We start from the raw sequence: 23,632 nt of genomic DNA, 5'->3' as shown, positions 1-23,632 counted from the left end.
CCTGAGTCCCCTGGTTCTGCCTCATGAGCCCCACAGAGAGGAGGAGGGGCGATGGGCAGCTAAGAGGGAGGAAAAGAAGGATGGGGGGGTGCGGGCAACCCCTCCGGACCTGGCCTGTGACCCGGCCTGCTCTGACCCGGGGCAGCTTTGACTCGGGATGGAACGGAAGGAAGAGACACTGAAGGGCGCAGTCTTGACCAAGAGCAGCCAGAGCAAGAGGGAAACTGCAAGAGTGGCTTCTTGTTCATTGCAAGAGTGGCTTCTTGTTCATTGCAAGAGCAGGTCGAGAGAGAAAACGAGGCAGAAGAAAAGGGAAACTTACGTAGAAGCACAGGCGACGTGGCGCCAGCAAGAAAAGGAAGGGGCGAGGCTGATAGACACACGGAGGTGGAAGGGCAAAAGGAGAAGAAAAAATGGAGAAGCGGGCAAGCAATGAGAGGGAGCCGCAGCAAAGAGGCTGTGGCTGCCCTGCTTGCCTTATTTGTAGCCTTGCACCCTCACCTGCCCCCGCCCACAGCCGCCCCCAGGAGCCGGTTAGCTCTCTTCAGCTTTCCCGGCTCTGCCCTCTCTGAGAGGCACTGCTGGGGTGTGGGCGCGGAATCGAGGGGTGCGGCTGGAGGAGGGAATGCAGGCTGCCCAGCTGGGATCGGTCACCTCTGAGCCCCCCGTTCTAGGTCTGGCTCTCAGAACAGCCCTGCAAAAACCCACACGGCAGCCTCTCAGCTGTTGCTAGGTTCTGTTCCCATGGTAACCACCCAGGTCCCATTTCTCCCCCCACCCCCATCTGTGCCCCACTTGCTCCCAGGAAATGGGGGTGCTCCGGCGAGGAGAGGAGATGGTCACGTGCAAGAGGGGGGCTGCCCTGGCGTGTGTTGGCCTCCATGTATTTATTTGTGCAGCTAGAATCAGGAATGTCTATGTATCTGTAGGTGGGTGCTCTAGGGGTTGGGGCGCTTTACTGTGTACTCAAGTGAAGTGAGCCTGAGTCCACGAAGCACACAGCGGTGAGGGAGGTGGAGGGAGTGTACTTCTCAGGATCAGAGCAGTTTATGGGTTCGGGTCATCAGACTCTCTAAGAAAAAGAAGCAGCAGATCCGGGCCAAGGGGTGATGAACCAGCTAAAAACAGAGGTGCGAGGCAAACATGCTGCTCAGGCGGGCTCAGTCAACCCAGTGGGACCTGAAGAGACCCCAGCCCGAAGCTGGTGGAAGGGAGAGGGCTGGATGAGACCTGAGGGTGCAGGAAGAGGTGCTGCTGGGATGGGCTGGGGGTACTGAGGGAAGGACCTGAGGGGGAGGGGGAGGGGGAGGAGGATGACGGGAGAGGAAGCCTCATTACCCTTTCCCTTCCTTCCCCGCAGGAATCTAGTCCTTGTCAGCTGGGGGTTGGGGGGAAGAGCTGAAGTGCCCGGACAGCACGCGTCTCTTATCACCTTCCTCTTCAGAGGGACAGTGTGGCCCCAAGTCTCATCCATATGCAAAAGGCACACATGAAGGTCCCCAATGAAGAGGGAATTAATTATCACCTGAGTAGACTGCTGTTTCTCTAATTATTTATTATTATTATTTTTTGCGGTACGCGGGCCTCTCACTGCCGTGGCCTCTCCCGTTGCGGAGCACAGGCTCCGGACGCGCAGGCTCAGCGGCCACGGCTCACGGGCCCAGCCGCTCCGCGGCACGTGGGATCTTCCCGGACCGGGGCACGAACCCGCGTCCCCCGCATCGGCAGGCGGACTCCCAACCGCTGCGCCACCAGGGAAGCCCTGTTCCTCTAAATTTAAATAAAATATACCAGCAAGACACAGGAAATTCTTACTTGTTCCTTCTCCCTAAATGCCCTCCTTCCCCATGGAAAGTCAGATGGCAGGGAGAGCCAGAGGAGAAAGATGTCCGAGTGTTCTGAGTTGTCCTAAAGGAATGATCCCAAACTAAATTCCATTGTTATGCTAACCAGGAAGAGTCAGGAGGCCCTGGGGAAGGATCCTAACTGTCTCATGTAGAGTTGAAACTGAAACTGTGGGGCCTCGGGAGGTCCTCAGAAGGCTCGAAGTGGCAAAGCAGAGTCACTGCTTAGTCACAGATCAAGAACAGAAACAGTGGCCATACCACCCCTTTGCTTTTTGGAGGCCGCCCATCACTACCGGGACCCGCATCTCTCATCTCTATGCTTTCTTTGCCTCCTGAGCTGTGCATCGAATGAGTAAGCCAGGCTTCTCTTACGCATTTTTCTGGAATGCTTACCATTGTGGCTCAGACCAAATCAGGGAGTGGGGAAGCCCCCAGGAGGAGGGATCCCCCAGGCAGAGCTCAGGGTGTGGAAGTGATTCAAGATGAAAACAGTGTGCCAGCTGGAAAACCCCAGGCTAAAATTAACAGCCCTCCTCCCCCTACGCCCCACATTTATCTCTCTAAAGCTTTTCTCTAAGGAGTTCAAAGCACTAAAACTTGCTTCTTATAGCAAGGGCAGGGTTGACAATTGGAGACACCGAGGCCCCGGGTGGGGGTGCCAGTTATTGTAAACAGGAGAACAACAGAAAGAGAACCAGGACTTATAGTGATTACCACCATTTTGCTCCCACTTTTCTATCTCTGCCCCCAAAGTCAAGGTTTCTCAAATCATCGATCTCTAACCCATACAGCAACAATGTCTGGTCACATCTGCGCCCTTAAGACCCTTATCTTATTGTGTCACTATTGGGTTGACACAGGTTACAGAGTCCCAAAATGTGATAAAGAGAGCAGACGCTTTTAAAAAGATACAATTACAAATACGTATCTCCTATTTAAGCATTTAATTGGACTTTTTAATTTTAGGTGTCTTTTGCTACTTCCTGCGGAAGCTGTGACCTTGGGAAAAATCACTTAAGTCTTCAGAGTCTTATGTTCATTGTATGTAAAATTTGGCATTACAGTTATTCCTATCCGGGTTATTTTGATCTCTAAGCAAGGAACTATTACTGTTAATAGGAGGCACTTTGATTCTGTTTCACTAAAATAGAGCTGAGCCCAGAGGGATTCTGGTCAGATCTGGGACAGGCTGGTGGCAGCATTCATTTACTCAAATAGCATGTATTTATTTAGCATCTACTGTGTGCTCAGCAAAGCAGTGGGCGGGTACCATGTATGAGAGTATTTCCCGAGTTGCTGACAAACTTGCTGAAGAGTCACATATATGAAACAGTTAAAACAGCCCCCACCCCCAAAAAAAAGGTACGGACTAAATGCTGTGGAAATTCGGAGAACGAGACCGTTGGAGCAATCAAGGAAGGCTTCCTGAAAGAGTTCACATTAATTGTTCATTGATGCAACAAACGTTTACCAACTGCTTAACGAAGTGCCAGGCTCTGAGGATACAGCAGCGAACAATTCAGAGTCCTTGCCCTCGTGGGGCCGATATTCCAGTGAGAAGAGGACATCCAACAATATAGAATCAGGTAGAGGTGAACGCTATATTTAAAAGTAAAGCTGGGTGAGTAGGAGATAAAGATGTGGAAGAGGGCCACAAGAACTTAGAGACCAAAGCAAAGAGAGTAAAGGGTGTGGCTAGGCAGGGGTCGGATCCTGAGGCTTGGGAGGGGTTATTAGCCATGCTTTGGGCCTAAGGAGGGACCTCAGAAAACTGACACATCCTTTTCCTTTCTTTCATATTCAAAGCATTGCGACATTCTTGAGAGTATGTAAGAAAAAAGAATGGTAACTCCCTACGTCTGCCTATGTCCCCTTGGGGTAAGGGAACCAAGACCCGTCTTTTAAGAATCCATACCGCCCCTCGTACCTTGATGCATAATTCATGAACCTGTCGCGTTCCCACCCTCCCACTTCCTCTGAAGTCCCTTCCGGAAGCCCGGAACCGCAGTCGTGAAGGTTCGGCTCCTGCCCTTAGCAGAACCCACCTTCACTTCCGCTGTGGCGTCACATCCCTGGGGGGTCTACCGTGTCCCCGGGCAGAAGCTACTTCCGCCCCTACTTGTCGTAACTTCCGCCCTGCATATGCTTGAGCGCTAGCTGCGCCGGATGTGCTCTAACTGCTCCCGGAAGTGACTCGACTTTTGCATTTCCCCCCCCTTCCCCATTGCCACCCCCCCAACATTGCTATTTCCCTCCCTCCCCCCTTTTCGTTTCCGGCGCTCCCGCCTTCTCTCAACCGCGGCTCAACTCCGAGCCAGTGGGGGGAGGGAGGGAGGGAGGGGGCGTGGAGGAATCGGGGTTCTCGGGAGCACGAGCTGCGGCACCACTTCCGGGTGAGTGTTGAGGGAGGGAGGGAGGGAGGGGGCCACCCACTGCCTAGCGCCCCCGCCCTGCGGGTGTCTCGCGCACGATCCGTGCGTGTGAGTGTGTGGGTTTGCCTCGCGCCTAAAGTGCGTGCCCGCGCGCTCGCCTGGCGCTATCCCCCTCCCCTCGCCCCCTCCGGGTCCTCCCACCGCACTCGGCTCCCTCCTTCCCAGCAAACGCCGCCCCTCCCGCTCTCTGGCTCCGGCTCTGGCGCCGCCGCAGCCGTCGCCGCCGGGTGAGTCTCGCGCCGCTGCAGCCGGCGCGCGCCGAGCTCTCTGCTCCTTCCCCCTCCCCTTTTCCTTGGGGGGGCGGGGAAGGGGGGGGTCCACGATGGGACTGTACGTGTGTCCGTCCCGGAACCGGAAGTGGTTGTGGAGGAGCGGGCGATGGGGAGGAATGGGGGGGTTTAGGGGGCGGGTGTCTGTCTGGTGGGTGGCAGAGTTCACCTCCCTGGAGAGGAAGGAGAGGTGTCCCAAAGAGGGGTCTTAGAGGAAGGGGTGGTGGGCGACCTCAGGAGAAGGCGCCCAGGGGCTGTCTCAGGGCAGCGAAGGTGTCTGGGGGACAGCCGGGGTCTCCAGTAGCTAAACCACTGTGCAGGCTGAGGGAGGTACTTCTTGGCGCAGGGCCTTGGGTAGGCAGGGGCGAAGTCCTCGCGGTGGGGGGGAGGCCAGAGGAAGTGCCTGGGCCTGAACTGGCACTGTGCCTGACACAAGGGCTTGTGCATCCCCCCCGGGTCCTCAGCTTTGCCTTCTGAGCCAATCCTTGGGAGGCAGGGACGCTTCTCTTCTTCCAGCTCTTCTGTTCTCTAACCATCCCCACGCCCCCCCGCCCCCGCCTCCGGTTACCTGCGGCCCCGGGAGACCAAGAAGAACCAGTGTCTGAGCCCAGGGGTGGACCCCACGCACTGGTGGTAGAGTTCATCTTAGTTCCTGGGAATTGGATGTATTTCCCTCGTATCCACATAGGGGGTGGCCCTGCACTCTTGTTGTTCTATCCTTGCATCTTTGGATCGTTGGTCGGGGGTCCGCCTGCCTTCTGGACTGAGTGCTGATGGTCAAAGAATTCCTGAGGTTCTCCACAGTTCTCCGGTGGCTGCACCCTTACCGGCCCCTGTAACCCAGACAATTTGTTTACAGAAAGTTCAGGAGCCCTGGAAAGGACAAGGAATAAGACGACAGGAGGAAGAGAGAGAGAGGGTAAGACAATTTGGGGTTAATGGCTTTTACAGTTTTGGGGGGCGAAGGGGTCATAATCAAATGGCCCTTTTGCGGACAGCGTGACAATTGTTCAAGTAATAGTAATACTGGTGTTTGCTGTGGGAGAAAAGTCAGCCTCTTCGTATTATCTCTTGAGGATACGCAGGAAGTTTTGTGCAGAAAGTTGGCATTGTACCCTGTCACCTTCCATACCCACCAGTCCTCAACAAGAATGAGTTGTGAAATGCTCAGGTGAACTCACTAAGCAGTGTTGCATTGTGTCCAAAGGAGAAATTTATTCTGCTTTGGAGATAAATGGGCCCTAGTTGCCAGTGTAGCCTTTGTGGCATAGCTAATGGAATTGCTTTCCCATGTTTGGAACAAGCAGAACTGAGTTTAGAGTGGAGTTTGTATCCTTAACGTTGCTTCAGTGTTTGGCGTGGATCTGGTGAGTGATTAGAATCCGTGGCGTGGTGTCATTTGAATTTGACGTGGCAGGGTGAAGTTTTGGGGAAAAAAACTGATTCGTGGGTAGTTTGAAGTAAAATGGATAAAACTGTATGGAGTAGACTCCAGAAGTAGCTCTGGAAGAATTCAGAATATGAGGTTTGATGGTGATTGAGTTTTAGGTTCCCTGCAAGTGACAATATATCAACCCCAAAGAGTTTGAGTTCAGAGCTTATAATCTTAGAGGTGTCTTCTGAGAACCAATTCCAGGCTGATTTATAAAATTTATTCCCCATCGGTTTCTGAGCCAAGTTGGTGATTAAATATTAGGTGCATATTCCCTCTTCTCCAGTCTTTGTTTGTTTGTTTGTTTGTTTTTTCTTTCCTGCCTCACAATGCTCTGATCCGTCAGTTAATAGTGGAACGGGCAGGGCAAGGGGAGCCGCTATGGCGTTCTTCCTGCAGGGTGCAGGTACAGTGGGCCAGTGGTGCCCAGGGTAGAAGGTGCTGGCTCCGATTGCCAGCTGTGTGGTGGTAGTGGTCCTGTTGCTCTCTTTGGGCATGGTGTGATGGTCTTTCCCAATAGAATTGGGATAAACCTGTTCTCAGTTATTTTGTACTTGGGAGAGTTCACAGTAGGAAGTCCCCAGATCCTATTGGGATGGCCCTTCTTGAATGCCCTTAGGACCTGAGAAAAAGATTTTTTTTCCTGAGGAAAAATGGTCCTGTGTGTTTCCTCACTTCAAATCTTTAGCTAATGTTGCAACCTTTCTGCAGTTGTGCATTTTGGAACAGTTTTTTTCAATAGAGCGTCTGAGATCCATGTGTCAGGTTCTTTCCTCTTTTTTTTTTTTTTTTTTTTTTTTTGTGGTACACAGGCCTCTCACTGTTGTGGCCTCTCCCGTTGCGGAGCGCAGGCTCCGGACGCTCAGGCTCAGCGGCCATGGCTCACGGGCCCAGCCGCTCCGCGGCATGTGGGATCTTCCCGGACCGGGGCACAAACCCGTGTCGCCTGCATCGGCAGGCGGATTCTCAACCACTGCGCCAACAGGGAAGCCCTCCTTTTTTCTTTTAATTAATTAATTACTTTTTTTAGTTATGACCGCGTTGGGTCTTCGTTGCTGCACGCGGGCTTTCTCTAGTTGCGGCGAGCGGGGGCTACTCTTCGTTGCAGTGTGTGGGCTTCTCATTGCGGTGGCTTCTCTTGTTGCAGAGCACGGGCTCTAGGCGCTCGGGCTTCAGTAGTTGTGGCATGCAGGCTCAGTAGTTGTGGCTCGAGGGCTCTAGAGCACAGGCTCAGTAGTTGTGGTGCACGGGCTTAGTTGCTCCGTGGCATGTGGGATCTTCCCAGACCAGGGCTGGAACCCATGTCCCCTGCATTGGCAGGTGGATTCTTAACCACTGCGCCCCCAGGGAAGCCCCTCAAGTTCTTTCTGTAGTTGAATTTGAGTTGATTGTTTTTTGCATCTCTTTTTCTTGTTAGTGCTTCTAGGTGGTGATTAGTAAGCTGGGGGCTGTGGATCTGATACTTTTGGGTAGTTCCTTTATAATTATGTGGTCTCTGTGTAATTTCTGCAGATTGTCACTGATCGTCCTCATCCCATGGAGGTGTCTCTCTGACTCTCCTCAGGGGTACTTTGAGCCTTTTGTTCATTTTCTCCTGTGTGTTGTCTCCATCTCAATCCCATGTGCCATATGAATTTTTTTAGGGGTTTTATACTTTTCCATCCTCTACCCAAGTAGAAATTTAGGAGAGTCGTAAATTACTCAGAGTCATTTACTGATGTAGGGCCGAAACCTAGATTCTGGAAGCCTTGATTCCTCGGTCCATCCTCTGGCTACTAAATTGGGTTGGTGTATTTCATGATTTCCTAAAGGTTGGTTGTGTGAGAGAATGTTATTTTCTTGAGAAAAGAAAATCATGCTTTATTTTTGGGGAAAAAAATGTAAAAATTGTAAGTACCAGGAAAGAAGTGGTGGTCTTCAGCACTTCTACGAAAACTGCAATGCTGGAGGCAGTGATGTCTTTATCTCTGGATGGCTGGTAGCACTGGGGAAGGATGGACAGGTGGACAAAGCTCTGGTTCAAGAGTTCAAGTCCTCCTATGTGTTTTATGGACGTAACTTAATATTGTCTTTTTTCTTCACCTTCTCAGTCTTCCAAGATTTCTTTTGAGATTGGAAAAGGAGTATGTAGTTCCCGAACCTCTTGAAAGGAAAATGCTGTCCAACTTAATTATAGTAAACGTCCCTTCTTATTGGAGAACAGCGGAGGCATGGTGCGGTACTAAAGTTGGAATTAGAACCCAGATTTTCAATCTGCCAACATCATCTTTCCACCTACTGTGTTTTTCCTTCTTTCCTGAGCTTTGGGGCTTTCATAGAAGCCTGCCTCTTCCTTCCCAGTCTAGGGTAAACCCCTTCTGGTTTGTTTTTAATGTGTTGGCATAATCATCAAAACTGACGCTCTGTGGGGAGTTCCCTGGTGGCCTAGCGGTTAGGATTCGGTATTGTCACTACCGTGGTCTGGGTTCTATCCCTGGTTGGGGAACTGACATCCCGCAAGATGTGCGGCGTGGCCAAAATATAAAACAAACAAAAGAAAACTGGCGCTCTGTGTAGAGATGAAGTTTCCCTGTGATATCATTACTTTCTTGGGGTTTCAAGAATGTTCATATGTGCGTACCTGGATGTCAGGATGGTTTGGTGGGCGTTCCTCCATGCGTGATAGAGAGTTGAAAGGAGAAGTGGTAAAACAACAGTTGGCAGGTATTTGGGTGAGCTGGTGCCAGGGCACCCTGTGACCCAGCCCCAGGGGGGGCCATTTACATCACATTCTGGCATCAGATCAGTGTTGACCCTTTCTCTGGTGTCACCCTGCAGGCAGATATTGTTTCCAGTTGGGCAAGCAGGGCTCCCCGTGCACCCCCCTTTTGGGCTCATGTATTTATCAGGAGCCCACAGACACGTGTTATCATTTTGTCCTAGGAGCAGCTGTGGTTCTGATCTTCAGCTTTGTTCTTTTAAGAACCAAAGCAGAGTGAGAGACTGGGTATCCAGGGAGGTGGAGAGGCCTTTTCTTCTATTTACCCCTTCCGGACAGTCTGGCCTTTTAATTCAGACCCCATCATTCTAAAATCAGTGAGGTTTCACTGGATGTGGACAGAGGATATCATCTTTCACTGCATTTTGCTGTCATTGAAAACTTCGTTTATGGTGTGGTTTTTTTTTTTTTTTTTGGCAGCCATGCTGTGGCTTGTGGGATATTAGTTCCCTGACCAGGGATTGAACCTGGGCCCTTGGCAGTGAAAGTGTGGAATCCTAACCACCGGACCACCAGGGAATTCCCCGAAAACTTCATTGTTGAAAGCGTTTATTGAGAACTACCTGAAAAGTATATAGTCCATTTCTGGAAATAGTTTAAATTTTGATTTGTGAATCAAGCCCCAGCATCAGAGAGCATGTACTTAAGTTGGTCTCTTGTAGGACCCTTTTCTAGCTTGCTCTTTGGTCCTGGGTTCAGATCGCTGTTCTGCTATTTACTGTTTGCCTCCAGTTTCCTCATTTGAAAAATGGGTAACACAAGGTTATAAATCAACTACATTTCAGTAAAATGTTTTTTAAAGAGAAAGAAAACAGAAGAATAGGGATTACACTGTCCTGCTTCATAGAATTGTTGTGGGATTAAATGGCGTGATGGTTGTAAAGCGCTCAGAACAGAACCTTGAACACAGCGGGCTCTTAATAGATGCTAATGGTGGTGGTGATATTGTCCTCCAGGTCACTTCGTGCCCCTTTGTAACAACCCGCAGGCCATGTTTGACTCAGAAACTGCTTCCCCTGAGCCCGTGGCAGGACACTAAGATGGATGTAGTTTGGGCACAGGGAGGAGCCTTATTCGCCAGGACCCTGAGGACAGCCTTATTTTCAGGCTCTCAGTTCCTCCCTCCTAAGTTTTCACATCCGTAATGCGTTTACTTCCTTGTCTCTTTTGGGGGATATTATGATTAGATCCTCCTTTCCTTTACTCTCCAGCCTGATTCTCTACTGCATTTCCACCACAGCCGCCACCCTTGTCGATTTCAGGCCTCTCGGCTACATGGTTAGAGGGATGGGGGCTGTGGGTCCCAGTTGGAGCCCTTGGCTTGGCTTTCAGGGTCCGTATGCGTAGTCTGCTGCCACTCGATTCCCCAAGTATGGAATTGCCTACTGGGTGGTGGGGTCCTGTGTTAGAGCCTGGGGGCAGTTCAGGATGTGGCCCCTGCCTCCCCCAAAGCTGGGCAAGATCGGGTCCCCTTACACTGTGATCTCACTGTTTCTCAATGTCCATTGCCTACGGAGGGCCTGAGGCTCAAGGCCCTTTATAAAGCTGGCAGGGAACTGGGTGGCACCCGTGCGGAGAGTGTCTGGTTTTACTGTGTTTATAACTCCGGGAGCAGGATTTGTCTGTGCCTGACCCTCAGGGCATTTAAAGTTGAGTCTCATTTGTGTGAAGCTGTGGTGGCCACAGGTTTGCTACTCTACTTTGCTACTTTTGGGGAAAAATAGGCTGAAATTCAGTTCTGCTTCCTTTTATAGGTTTTATGAAAATTTAGAGTGTTGTTCAGTAGAGCAAAAAATGTGATGAGACTTCTGGAGAAGGACCAGGAACACCGTTGCATTTAGAGTGAGATCTTTTGCTTCACCTCCTTTGCTGAAGAACTTTCCTGGTTTCCTTAGTCACTGCCTGAGCCCCAGTTTCTCTGCCCGGTCTACCCACCCATCTCTTAGAATCCCTGGTGTTCGCCTCCAGCGTGTCCTCAGTGGGACCATGTGGTGACCAGGCTACAAGTCACAGCGTCCTGTGGGTCCTTCCGCCCTCCTGGAGCTTGGCCGCCCTCGGCCCAGAGCAGCACCGCGGTGTCAGTGTTTGTTCCCGCTCCTCCGCACTTCCCCTTCCCGCTGGGCTCCTCCTCCCACTTCACCTGCCTGCTGCCAGCCCGGCCCTCTCCTGGCCGAGGCTTTTGGGAAGCTACTCTGGACCAATAGCCTGCAATTAAGCCTTGTTAGGAGAAGCGGTCAGAGTATGAAACCGAGTGGGGGGATCCTGGGTTCGGACCCATCTGTGACTTGCAACATGATTCTGAGGGATTCCTTTTCTTGCTTCTTATTCTTCCCTCCCCAGGTCTTAAGCTTACTTGTCATCCGCCTACAGAGGAGAACTTGAACTCTTAGAGGTGTAGTGTTTGAGAGCTACAGAGGAGTTTGCTAATGTGTGTGTGTTCTCACCCACCATTGCCCCTGTTCTAAATCCCTTTAGGTGGAGATCTGGGGTGCTGGTGCTAGAAACAGTCCCCCTTTTCTTCCTTTGGCCATGCCATGTGGCTTGCAGGATCTTAGTCCCCTGACCAGGGATTGAACCCGAGCCCTCGGCAGTGAAAGCGCAGAGTCCTAACCACTGGACCTCCAGGAAACTCCCTAGAACCCCTTTTAAAACTGGTAACTCCTAGGTTCTTACTGCTGAGTCCAGTGTGTGTGGTACCCAGTGCAGCATCACAGATGTTCTCAGACCTTGGTGGGATCCACGGGGCGTGGTCCTCAGATACCGTCTGGTTCCCCAAAGACCTTGATTCTGATTCTCGCCAATTTCATTCTTTAATTCTCTTGGGCATTTCCCTAGAACCTTTTCAGGCTACAGAGAAACTATAGACATGTCAGTTGGAACCCTTGAAATTTTTTATTTCAAGGAAGATGGATTTGAGGGATGAAAGGAGAGGAACAATCATAGGTACCCTGGCTGTTTTCAAGCCGATCGGTGATCTGCTTTGTGTGGACCTTGGGTCCATGCCTTCCTCTCTCGTGACTTCAGTTTCTCTTTTTGTCAGCAAAAGAAAGAAATACCAATTCTGTTTATTTGGGGTACAGGAAACACTGTGTGGGTAGATGAGGCGTGTGTGAGTTCTTTCACCAGCATCTGAACGGGGATAGCCTCTGTTGGAGGGGGACATAGTGGTGAGTGGCTCTGACCAGAGGGACTAGTACGCTAGCTCCTGCGGTCGTGAGTACCCACCCCCAGCCCTGTGGGAGGAGACCAGGCGCTCCCCAGCGCCCCTCGCCCGTTGCTCGCTGCTTCACATGATTCCCGAGTGTGATGTGGTCTCGTTTCCTTCTTCAGGTAGAATGGAAGAATCTCACTTCAATTCTAACCCGTACTTCTGGCCTTCCATCCCCACGGTCTCAGGACAGGTAGGTGGCGGTTGGTTTTTTGCTCCTGCTCCATTGTGTACTTCTTTCAGCTCTGCGTAGCAAGTTCTATTACCGTGGACACCGAAGCAAGATGGATTCCATGCTGTTTCGCCAGGCCCCCCATCATTGAGAATTACACAGTGTTTCTGTTCAGCTGCTCTCTGGAAGCACAGATACTAACCACCCGCTTTTGATCCCCACAGAGGATGGACAGTGCAAGGTGCCGAGGGAGCAGACGGACTCGGGACTCTCCCTCAGAGGCCACTGTCCCGTTGCTTGTCTTTCAGATTGAGAACACGATGTTCATCAACAAGATGAAGGACCAGCTGTTGCCAGAGAAGGGCTGTGGGCTGGCTCCACCCCACTACCCCACCTTGCTGACAGTGCCTGCCTCCGTGTCCCTGCCCTCGGGCATCAGCATGGACACAGAGTCCAAGTCAGACCAGCTGACCCCACATAGCCAGGCGTCCGTTACCCAGAATATCACGGTGGTCCCTGTGCCGTCGACAGGACTGATGACCGCTGGTGAGCACCCTCTGCTCTTCTCCAATCTGAGGTGTTGATCCTCCACGATCAGTACCCCAGGCTGGAGGGCGCCAAGGACATGGGGAGTGGGATATGTGTTTGATTACTCAATCAGATTTTTATTAAGTGCCTACTGTGTGCCTAGCAATGCGCTAGGCATTGTGGGCGATACAAAGAAGTAGAAGATGCGGTCCCTGCCTTTGAGGAGGTGACATTCTTTCCTTCTCTGAATCAAGGAGTCTCCTGTTCTCAGAGGTGGAGAAGAGAAGGGAGTCAATCAAGGGGTAAATCTCACTGTTACTGGGGGCGGGGTGGGGACAGGGGTTAGGAGACCATTGTTTTTCTACAGGGTTTGGGGTTTCCTGTATACTCTGGGCGGGGGGGTGGGGGGGAGGGGTTAAATAGACAATGATGTGGGGAGAGTGACGTAGGACCAGGACCAGGACTGGGCAACATGACACCGTCTCCTGTTTCTCCCAATCCTAGGTCCCGGCTTGGTCATCACATCCCCCTCAGGCTCCCTCGTGACCACAGCCTCGTCAGCTCAGACCTTCCCCATTTCGGCTCCCATGATTGTCTCAGCTCTTCCCCCTGGCTCACAAGCCCTGCAGGTGGTCCCTGACCTCTCTAAGAAGGTAGCATCGACCCTAACAGAGGAAGGAGGCGGCGGTGGCGGCGGCGGTGGCACTGTGGCCGCTAAGCCCCCCCGGGGCCGAAAGAAGAAGCGGATGCTGGAATCGGGGCTGCCCGAGATGAACGACCCTTACGTCCTCTCTCCCGAGGATGACGATGACCATCAGAAAGACGGCAAGACCTACAGGTAAAAGGATCAGAGCCTGGGCAGGACGGGGTGGGGCGCGCTCAGCTTCCTCGCCCCCGTCGGGCTCTGTGCTCTGGCAGCTTCCACCTCAGATCCACGTGCATGTCAGGTGTTCCGTTGAGGGGTAGGAAGGTGGAGCTTCTGGCCCTTCTCTGGCTCCTCTTCCCCAGGATGCAGACCCATTTCACCCCTTCCTTTTTTGAGGTCTTCAGCATTGACTTATTTTGGGGTGACGTAATGGAATTTCTTTCTTGTAATGAGGCTTTAGACTGGGTTTGAGACTCTTGTCTCCAGCTCCTTTTTGGTTTCTACATTTTCCATTCCTATTTTTCCAAGAAACATTTCTGGCAAGCCCCTAACCTTAACCGGTGTGCTATCCACCGGTTCTTGGGCCGTATTTGAGCGTTGAGCCTGCCTGACCCTGCATGGTTGGGATGATGGGAGGGGTCTGTATAAAAAGGTGGAATGAATAGGATACCTCCCCTTCCCCCCTGTGGAGTATATGCTTGTGAAATGGCTATTTGCTCACTTTCTCATTCATGGAAGTTCTTTTGATCCTCCACTTCCTTTAAGTGGTCCACTGCCAAAAAGCATTATAAGCATATTTGCATGCGGTACTATACAAAAATAATTACATATCTAAACTCCCCGCCCTTTGAAAGGTGGAAATCTTTTAATCCCCTTGAGAACCGTCAAGGACCCTAGTGGGTTTGGGGAGTCTGGTCCCAGTGTACAGAGTGGAATAACCACCGTCACAGCTTTGACGCAGACAGGGGTAGATGTGCATGGCTGGGAGACTGGGTCTGTCCTTAGGGTACCGAGATGGGCAATGTTGTTCCCATTTTAGGAGCGAAGGGAACTGCGGCACAGGAAATGGACAGAGCCTTGGGCTCATGGATTCAGTTCCCGGCTCCACCACGAACTTGCTGTGTGACCCTGGGCAAGTCCTTTTCCCCTCTCTGGGCCTCAGTTTCCTCATCTGTAAAATGGGGAGAATTCTGTTTATGCCTCCCAGTTGTTGGGAGTATATATCAAATGAGGTTTGAAATGTTGGGAACTTGGAAAGAGATGAGAAATAGTCATCATTTAGCATTTACTTTTATGTGTTGTACACTTCTACCATGGACAGTTCAGAGCGTTTAAATTCGTCTTTGTAAGTCAGAATGAGGGGAGTGTTGCTATGCAGAAAGTATTGAGCACTGCAGAATTCCAGCTCATAATCTGAAAGTTCACTGCAGCTTTATTATTACAGGTGTGCCCCCACTTTATACAGTAAAAGAGTTCCTGAACAATGTTTATTACATCATATCATATTATAAAGGTACTTGACAAGTTTGGTTCATTTAAAGGTATCATTCCATAAAATGCAAATCCCTTTTAAATTTATTTTATAGAAATTTGGATTTGTATGTATTGGCTTAAAGTGAGGTCATTGTGACGTGGAGCTACACCTGAACAAGACCGGTTGTTGCAGGAACGGTGGGAGGGCTCCCTGACGCTCTGTAGGGCCCTTCACGTGGATCAGCGTCATCTGGTTCTGCCAAGGTTTCTCTCTCTTTGTCTTCCGGACCCACATTAAAGCTATTTCTGGACTTCCCATACGATTGGAGGGCAGCCCTGATAGGGTTTTCCACACACTACCTCCAGGTGACTAAAGAGAACTCTGAATGTAAGGGAGACTGATTCTGTTATAGGGAAACGGAATTTCTTCAGAAACTCGGAACTCTGAGGTTCCAAAGGAATCTTTTTAATCACCAAGAATCCCTGTTTCGATGCAGGTGTGGGCCAACCACATCCATTCCTGTGGTCTGTGGCATTTGACTAGGTATTGGGGGAACTGGGTTCTTTTTCTCTGGGCAAGTCAACTTATTTCTAGTAAAATTTGAAGACCAGTCATGGCCCTCATCTATCCCGTGGAAATGTTTCGAGGGAAAATCAGAGTATCTGAAAGTGTTTTTGAACATCTTAGGGGAAAAAGGGTTGATAGTTCACTTCAAAGCGGTTACTGTAACCAAGGCCATTGCCTGGCATGCCTCCAAGGGAGCACTGCTGTGGTGTCGGGTGTGAATGGTGCCCCCGGAGCTGTGCACCCAGCGACACGGCCACTGCCACTGCCACAGCTCTCGTAATCGGGTTTCTTTCCCAGCACCTGACACCTTGCGTTAGGCTTGTACTTATTTGGCTTCTCTGTACTTCTAGTGTTTAAGCATTTCTGGCAGGTGATAGGATGGTCCAGCTTCCCCCTGGATACGTCTAGTGTGAGGAATCTAAGGGTTAGGTGAGGATGAATCACTGTTCGCCCTTTGGCAAATTGCTTTACCTTTCTGAGCCTTTGTGCTCCTTTCTGTAGAACAGGGACAGTACTTGCCAGGTTGTTCTAAGGAGCGGAAACAATGTGTTTAAGGGACCTAGTTGGCGCCCAGCAGGATCAGGCACCACAACAGGTGGCAACTGTTACTGCCGTGATTATGATGTTACTGTGATGATTCTCCGTATTATACTCACACCTCCGGAGACGGCTCGTTTCGTTGGCAGTCCGTTATCGGTGAGTTTAAGTTTTGCAGATTCTTGCCTAGTTGAAAACTTTGAGGAAGAGGGTTATTTTCTCTTCTATAATTAATTTCAGGTTAAGGGGTGCAGTTATGTGTTCAGCATTCCCAGGCAAACTAAGGAGGTTTTGTTTGAGCTAAAATCATTCCACCTGTCTGAGAAATCTTAGTGGAGGGAAGTTATTTTGTAACTCCAGTGCAGTTCCTCTCCAAGTGGCAATGTGTCTAGTTTTCTAACCTCAGTTTTAGTGAAATACATAGTAGCATGAGCTCATTCAGCACTGACGCTGCTAACATGAATGCGGTTTTATTGTTAGAGAATGCGTGGCTTCCCATTGACCATCCTGGGTGTTTGCTGGCCCTTTTGGGGGCAGTTATTTATCTCTCCATTTTACAGACCAGAAAATTGAGGTCTAGATTGACGAGCCAGCCTGTAACTGAACCCTGAGTAGAGCCCCGGTGTCCAGGCTTCCGTTGGCTGTGTCCTTCGGAGCCTGCTAACTAGAAACAGAACCCCCCGCCCTCCCGCCCAATGGTTGGGCATCGCAGACAGCAGCCGGGGGTTGGTAAACAGGTAATCGGATTTCTTTCAGACTTACCAGGTGAGTCGAGAACTAGAAAGTGGCCTCAGTGATTGGATTTTTAATAGAAGCATTAATACAGGAACCATGCCCCCAAGTAACAGTGGTCTCTGCTTCTCTGAGGAGCTCAGAGTTCTTTTTAGTCTGCATCTCAGTTATTCTCTGAATATTCTCTTGGGATCAGGAGAACAGCAGAAGTCACCCTTCACCATGCTAAGCCCCTCTTAGAGAGAGAAGTTGTGTGGGTCTCAGAGAAGAGGGACTTGCCCCAGCTGCTTGGCTTCTGGGCCGCGGCCCTCGGCTGCCAGCCCACACCGTGTGCCCGTGAGTCGCTTGAGGGATGGGCGCCAGCTCACACGTAGATAGCTTTCGCCCAGTAAAGTCTGAAGAGCTGTGACTTATCTTGCCCGCGGGCCTCCTTGTTTGATACTGTTGGGCGGTGTCAGAGCAGGGAGAAGGGTTACCGGCTCAGATGGTGCGTGAAAGTATGTTCCGATGATACTGTTGTCAACCCGAAGCGCGGGCACGGTGCGCCGGGAAGGAGGAAGGTTTCGCGGGGAAGCTCGGCGTTTCGCCAGCCTTTTGCTCCTGAATGTTTGAGGGCCACAGCCACTCCGGCAGTCGCCTTGGCTCATTGCGGAAGTAATTCTCACTTGATTGCCAGGGGGCCGGGGGATGGGGGGAGTCGGTGGAACATCAGATACGGAGCGGAGGCCGGACATACGGTTTGGGGAAAAGCCCCCTCCAAGTAATCCTGATAATTCTTCACCTCATCCCTCTAGAAATCACTGGCAAAAAGGAGAAACTCTGAGAGAAGACAATTAGCTGAGGAGACAGGAGAAGAGTCCCCTGAGGCATCTAGTCCGTTTGTCCGCATTGTCACCTCAGGGGCTTGAGGATTACCTGAGGGATGTGCTTTCTCCACGGGAAACTGGGGAAAGGGGTTCTGTAAAAGGCTGAAGTCAAGTTACAGGCCGAAGGAAAACAGAAGTTAGGTGATATTCCTGGTCCGGTGAAAGCCATGCCAGCCCAGGGCCTGTAATAAGATTTTCCCGTCTTACCTGGTTGAATTCTTGTTTACGTGCACACTTAGGGAGTCCAGGCATTCAGCAAACACTTACGAAATTCTTGTGTTGGGCTGTGTTAGAAGTGCAGGCTGTAAAGATAGAAAACATGGAGCTCCTCCTCTCGAGGGCCTCGCGCTGTCGCTGGAATAGAAGAGAGAGCGGATAGGCCGGCATCTGTGGAAGCGGAGGGGCGGGCTCAGCGGCGCCCTCCCGGTGGGCGGGGCCTAACCGCCGCCTCCCTCGGCCCAGGTGCCGGATGTGCTCCCTGACGTTCTACTCGAAGTCGGAGATGCAGATCCACTCCAAGTCACACACCGAGACCAAGCCCCACAAGTGCCCGCACTGCTCCAAGACGTTCGCCAACAGCTCCTACCTGGCCCAGCACATCCGCATCCACTCGGGGGCCAAGCCCTACAGCTGTAACTTCTGTGAGAAGTCCTTCCGCCAGCTCTCCCACCTCCAGCAGCACACCCGGTAAGGCTGCTTTCAGTCTCCCCCCTGACTCCCCGCCGTGGACCCCTCACCCCGAGGCCACGTGGCCCACGCCTCCTCTTTTCTCCACATGTTTTCTTTTGTCCCTTTCAACTCTGCCCTTTGGGAGCCTCGATTTTCTCCCACTGCTGTCTGTGAAAACTAAACTACACATCCCTGCAGCTTGGGGGTGGTGCCTGGAAAATTGTGCTCTCCGGTCCCAAAGTCTGGAACGATTTGTGTGGCTTCTCTCTGTGTCTGTGTTTGGAAATCTTCTGCAGAGCAGGCCCTGCTTTTACTGTGTGCTTCAGTTCAGAGCCAAGGTGTGCATTCAACCTCAGGTCCATGGGGCACAGGCGGTGTTGGTCTTTGTTCAGATTACTGTTTGGAAGCAGGGTGTCTGTGGTGAGTGTGTAACCTTGGCGCAAAGCAGAGGGCTGACGACACCGAGATCTTTAAGGTCGCAGGAGCCGGGGGCGCAGCTCTTCATCATCTCACTGCCATTCTAGCCACCGACTTAAGATCAGCAGCAACCTAGATGTGGGTGTCCTCTTCACGAGCCTCTCCAGGCCGGCGCGGGTTTGGGGGGAGGGAGGAGGGGTGCTCTCATCCGTCAAGCAACATCATTTCACCCAGCGGAGAGCTGAGCCCTTGGTGTCGAACCGCTCCCTCCTGCCCCCTTCCCTCCTCTCCTCTCCGGCAGGATCCACTCCAAGATGCACACGGAGACCATCAAGCCCCACAAGTGCCCGCACTGCTCCAAGACCTTCGCCAACACCTCCTACCTGGCCCAGCACCTCCGTATCCACTCGGGGGCCAAGCCCTACAACTGTTCCTACTGCCAGAAGGCCTTCCGCCAGCTCTCCCACCTCCAGCAGCACACACGGTAAGGGAGAGTGGCGGGCGACTGCCCCCGCCCCGCGGGCATGCCCTCCCCACCCCCGCCCCGGACACACACAAAAACCCGCATGCGGGGGGCGGGGGAGAGAGCTGGCCGGAGGAGAGCGCAGCTGGCATCTGGGAGGAAGACCAAGCAGGACTGGAGATGCAAGTGGATGCCCAGAGAGCCCTTGTGGGGCAGAAGCAGCGCCGAGCAGACACAGTGACTGTGGGACGTTCCCTGATCCGAGGGAGGAGGAAACTCACTGGGAGCAGAGCCGACGTTTCCTTCCCTCATTTCCCTCCCTGGAGACACCTGTGCACACATCCTGCAAGATTCTCTCCTCGATGCCAAAGCAGAGCCATTTGGTTGGAGAAGACCATCCCTCTGGCCCTTGGGGCACCGATTGTGAATGGGAGGAGGCATAATCAGACTTTAGCTGGGTACCAACCCAGCGACACCTACAGCACCAAGCAAAACTCCAAGGGATGCCAGGAGTACAGGAGAGAACAAAGCGCAGCGTAAATGTTCACAGAGGAGCGGCAAATGAAACAGAAACGCCCCGACTCCGTAAGGACGTGCACTTTGTCCCGTGAATCTGGAGTGGCTCGGAGGTGGGCCTGCCTCCTGGAAGAGCTGATGGTCTCCTTCAGTGGGATCTCAAGTTGAGCTGGAGTCCAGACTGCTGCTGGCCACAGGTCTCCTCTCCCGGCTGCTTCCGGAGGTGGCGATCTCCCTTAAAGTGTTCCGACAGCTTGCTTCTCAAAGAGGAGGAATCGGGCTTCCCTCGCAAGGAGACGTGTCCTGCGAGGTTTTCAGGGTATTACACCCGGGATCTCGAAAAGCACCTGGTCACAGAGATGCTTCTGAAGTCCCCGCCGAGGAGCAGAGGTCTGCCAACCCCTCAAGTCCTTGGCTCGTCTCAGTACAGGGCCCTATAGTGTTTGGAAAGAGGTCACGTCAGTACTAACCTACGCATTTCCTGCCGTTAGGGGCTGAGCTGGGAAAGGCCCCAAGGAGCTTCCACCAGCATCGATGTTGCTGCTGCCCTTCACGGTTCGCATAACTCTGTGCTTTTCTTTGACCCCAGAACTTTCTCTGGGATTGGTGCGAAGGCTGAAGGGGTAGTTTCTGGCTGTATGTTGGGGGCCACGGGAGAAGTGTTACGTGTTTCTTTGTTCTCGCCGTGTGTTTATCTCACATTTCTGAACTCTCGTGAGGGCCGGTGACCGTCGGAGCTGCCTTGGCTGCCGGATCGTGGCCTCCCTGCGCCTTGGCTGCCAAGCCCCCGGCCCTGCCCCAGCAGAGAGGAGCCCAGCTTGAGCGGAGTGGTGTGGGCAGCGAGCAGCAGTCGGGCCCGCTGGCCTGAGCCGGCGTCTCCTGGAGACCCACCCTGTGCTCCCAGAGGAGGCCTGTTAAGCCGCTGGTCCCTGAGCGGCCTTGCTGATGTCCTTCCCCTTTCTTCTTCTCTCGTCCCTTGCAGAATCCACACCGGGGATAGGCCGTACAAATGTGCCCACCCGGGCTGCGAGAAAGCCTTCACACAGCTCTCCAACCTGCAGGTAGGTGTTCCACCCTCTACGCGAGGCCTTGAGTCTAAGACTTGGGGTCACAGTGCCGTTTGACTAGTACAGTGGTTCTCAAACGTTTTCAGGACGCTTTACGTTCTTAACAGTCACTGGGGAGCCCAAAGAGCTTTCGTTGATGTGGGTAACACCTAATTACGTAGACATTATGAAACTGACAAGCTACTTAGTAATTTGTTTAAAAATAACAAACCCCATTGTACATTAACATAAATAACATATCTCTTAACCTCCCTCCCCACAAAAAGAAGTTTAGTGAGAGGAACGGCATTGCTTTATGTTTATGCCCGTTTCTCTAATGTCTGGCTTACTAGAAGATGGAGAGATTCTCTTATGTGCTGCGTTCAGTCTTTACAACATTACACATCGTGTAATCTCTGTATAGTCATGAAAGGATGAGAGTGAGAAGACAAACAGGGTCTTTTTCTTATTATCATTTTGAAAATAGTTTTGACCTTGTGGGCCCCCTGAAAAGGTCTTGGTGTTCCCTAGCAATCCCCGTTCTCCCGTTGAGAACCACTGGACTAGTGGGACCAGGCGTAGCCGCCGTTCTGGCTTTAAGGATCCTGCAGGATGCTGCTTCCCTTAGCTGGTAGCGTCGGAAGTTTCATTTGAAGCAATTTCTGCTGCCTTCAGACGGAAGAGAACCCAGGAGGCCTGGCACCCAGCCCAGGGCTTTCCATTAAGGTCAAGGAGGCAGGAGGGCAGAGTCTGGCGCGTGCCATCCTGATTTCTCCTTATTTTCTCAGTCCCACAGGCGGCAGCACAACAAAGATAAACCCTTCAAGTGCCACAACTGTCACCGGGCGTACACAGACGCAACCTCGCTGGAGGTGCACCTGTCCACGCACACAGTGAAGCATGCCAAGGTGTACACCTGCACCATCTGCAGCCGGGCATACACGTCGGTGAGCACTCACAGACCCCCCCTCCCCCGCAAGCGGCTTCACCCCACCTTTCTGATAAAGAGCTGCCGCAGTGAACACACCCCATCCCTTGCTCCAACTTCCAGGATCAGTAAAGAGAACAGAAACTGAAAAGACCCAGAGCTGAGGAATCGGGGGGTGCCTGGTCCCTTAAGCCTATAGCGATTGCTCAGCAGTGATTCTTCATTTTACTGAGACATAGGACAAAAGAAAGCATCTTGGAATTGTGAGAGACGAGAGATTTCAGTTAGATGTTTTCCATTAGACTCCAGAAAAAGGTGGTCAGGTTGTTCCAGTCAGAGATCTTTGAGAGAGTGACAGCTTTCCCCGTGCCAGTTGAATGCCCACGGTTACCCTAAAGGTTCCCCCCACCACTTGTCCACTGGTGCGAGCACTGAAAGTGGCTCGTGGGGAGAACGTGCGTGGCTCCAGAGCACCTCTGTATAAGCGTCGTTCTGTTCAAGGTAACAGCCCGGGGTGCTGGTTACAGGGAGCTTCCTTCCTTCTCTTTCTCCCCTCAACCCCTCTTCCATCCCCCTCAGGAAACGTACCTGATGAAGCACATGCGCAAACACAACCCTCCTGATCTCCAGCAGCAGGTGCAGGCAGCGGCGGCAGCGGCGGCAGTGGCCCAGGCCCAGGCCCAGGCGCAAGCGCAGGCCCAAGCGCAGGCGCAGGCCCAGGCCTCCCAGGCTTCGCAGCAGCCACAGCAGCAGCCGCCACAGCCTCCGCACTTCCAGTCCCCGGGGGCGGCTCCTCAGGGCGGGGGTGGCGGGGACAGCAACCCCAATCCCCCGCCCCAGTGCTCCTTCGACCTGACCCCCTATAAGACGGCAGAGCACCACAAGGACATCTGCCTCACCGTCACCACCAGCACCATCCAGGTAGAGCACCTGGCCAGCTCGTAGAGACCTGTGCTGCCGTCCCCCGGGGAGAGGGGAGAGAGGCTCTGGTCCCTTCTTTCTCCAGCTCCTCTTGGTGGGAAAAGTCCTCTTCTTCCTTGACAGGCCACGGCTCCATCTCCTTGGGCCTCAGGCATGGCCTTCTCTCACAGGATACCATCCTTATTGTCTCAGCTCCTCTTCCGAAGGAACGTCAGCCCTCCCGAATGGCAGAGGAGCACTGAGCTGGTCGCGTAACCCAGCAGCCTCCCGCCTAAGCGTAGCTTTTCACATTGGGGGTTGGTGCTCAGGGGAGGGGTTTGCTATGACCTCATAGAGACTTTTCCAGCGTGGGCACTTACTCTCTCCTCACCCTCGTAATCCTCCAAGCTCGGGCTGACAGAGGACTAGAGGCTGGCACTCCCAGACGTCACAGAGGAGGAAGCCCTAAATGCAAGCAGCCTCCTGTTCTGTTCTTGCCTGCGAGAGAACAGAGGTTCCTCCCGTGCCCCTGTCCCTGGGAGCCGTTTTCTTCCCCTCATGATCTCACTTCACTTCCTACCTGATGCTGGAGGGAGGTCTGGGGCGGGTCAGACCCCCTTTATTTGTAAAGGGGCAAAAGGGCCGAGATGTGGTCCCCAAGGGGCCGGAGATCCCCAAAATGGCCGACGGTGGCTTAGAAGTGTGGGTTATGGCTTTCCTTGGAGCCTCTCCCCTTCGCTGCCAGCCGAGGCCCTGTGCTCAGTCTCCCCGTCCCCAGCCTAAGGAGCTGCGGGTTCTTTATGAAACCCCACAATAAGGGGGCTGCAGAGAAGGGAGGGTTCGGGGCCGATGCAAGGACTGGACTTAGCTCCCTAGGTGCCGCGGTCAGTTGCCGGACACGGATTTATATATAAATATATATATATAAATATATATATACCCACTCATCACGGCCATCTTTGTTGTAACCATTTCTGTGTTTATAAATGCATTATCTCTGAGAATTTTCATATTTGATGTTCTGTTTATTTTTGTCCCTTTTGTTTTTCTCCACCCTGTCTTCTGGCCAATGGCATTTTAATTTCCTTTCGTCTTTTTTTTTTTTTTTTTTTTAAATCATGGCAGATTTCAGAGAAAGGAGAAAATGGAAAAAAAAAATCAGGAAACCAATTGTTATAAAGTAATTTAAAATGAGGAAAAAAAGAAAAACTTATGTACAAAACCA

The 23,632-nt window shown here is 52.1% G+C and overlaps 1 protein-coding gene across 19 annotated transcripts; it reads left to right on the top strand.

The window, feature by feature from the left end:
• The first annotated feature begins 4,040 nt into the window (after positions 1 to 4,040).
• ZNF384 (zinc finger protein 384) lies at positions 4,041 to 23,411 on the top strand. 19 transcript variants are annotated; one of them, XM_059082547.2, is made up of 12 exons: positions 4,222 to 4,240; positions 5,408 to 5,467; positions 12,069 to 12,139; positions 12,427 to 12,664; positions 12,901 to 12,948; positions 13,151 to 13,484; positions 14,332 to 14,424; positions 17,931 to 18,155; positions 18,856 to 19,038; positions 20,516 to 20,594; positions 21,368 to 21,526; positions 22,087 to 23,411. In XM_059082547.2, the coding sequence occupies exons 3-12, from the start codon at positions 12,074 to 12,076 to the stop codon at positions 22,450 to 22,452; spliced, it is 1,791 nt and encodes a 596-aa protein (XP_058938530.1). In that variant the 5' UTR covers positions 4,222 to 4,240; positions 5,408 to 5,467; positions 12,069 to 12,073; the 3' UTR covers positions 22,453 to 23,411. The 19 variants fall into 19 exon arrangements, with proteins under 19 accessions (XP_066864741.1, XP_058938531.1, XP_066864731.1 ...); XM_059082536.2 differs by lacking the exon at positions 4,222 to 4,240 and adding an exon at positions 4,256 to 4,506; XM_067008627.1 differs by lacking the exon at positions 4,222 to 4,240 and adding an exon at positions 4,718 to 4,878.
• Positions 23,412 to 23,632: the final 221 nt, after the last annotated feature.

Source organism: Kogia breviceps, chromosome 12, assembly GCF_026419965.1.
Source record: "Kogia breviceps isolate mKogBre1 chromosome 12, mKogBre1 haplotype 1, whole genome shotgun sequence".
In the NCBI taxonomy this organism is placed as follows: domain Eukaryota; kingdom Metazoa; phylum Chordata; class Mammalia; order Artiodactyla; family Physeteridae; genus Kogia; species Kogia breviceps.
This window is presented reverse-complemented; position numbering and strand designations above follow the sequence as displayed.

Excerpts from the sequence above, each read along its gene's own strand:
- ZNF384 (XM_067008630.1), top strand. The coding sequence starts at position 12,074 with ATGGAAGAATCTCACTTCAATTCTAACCCGTACTTCTGGCCTTCCATC. Across the intron at positions 14,425-17,930 it reads AACTTGCTGTGTGACCCTGG|GTGCCGGATGTGCTCCCTGA; the intron begins GCAAGTCCTTTT and ends CCCTCGGCCCAG. Across the intron at positions 18,156-18,855 it reads CACCTCCAGCAGCACACCCG|GATCCACTCCAAGATGCACA; the intron begins GTAAGGCTGCTT and ends CCTCTCCGGCAG.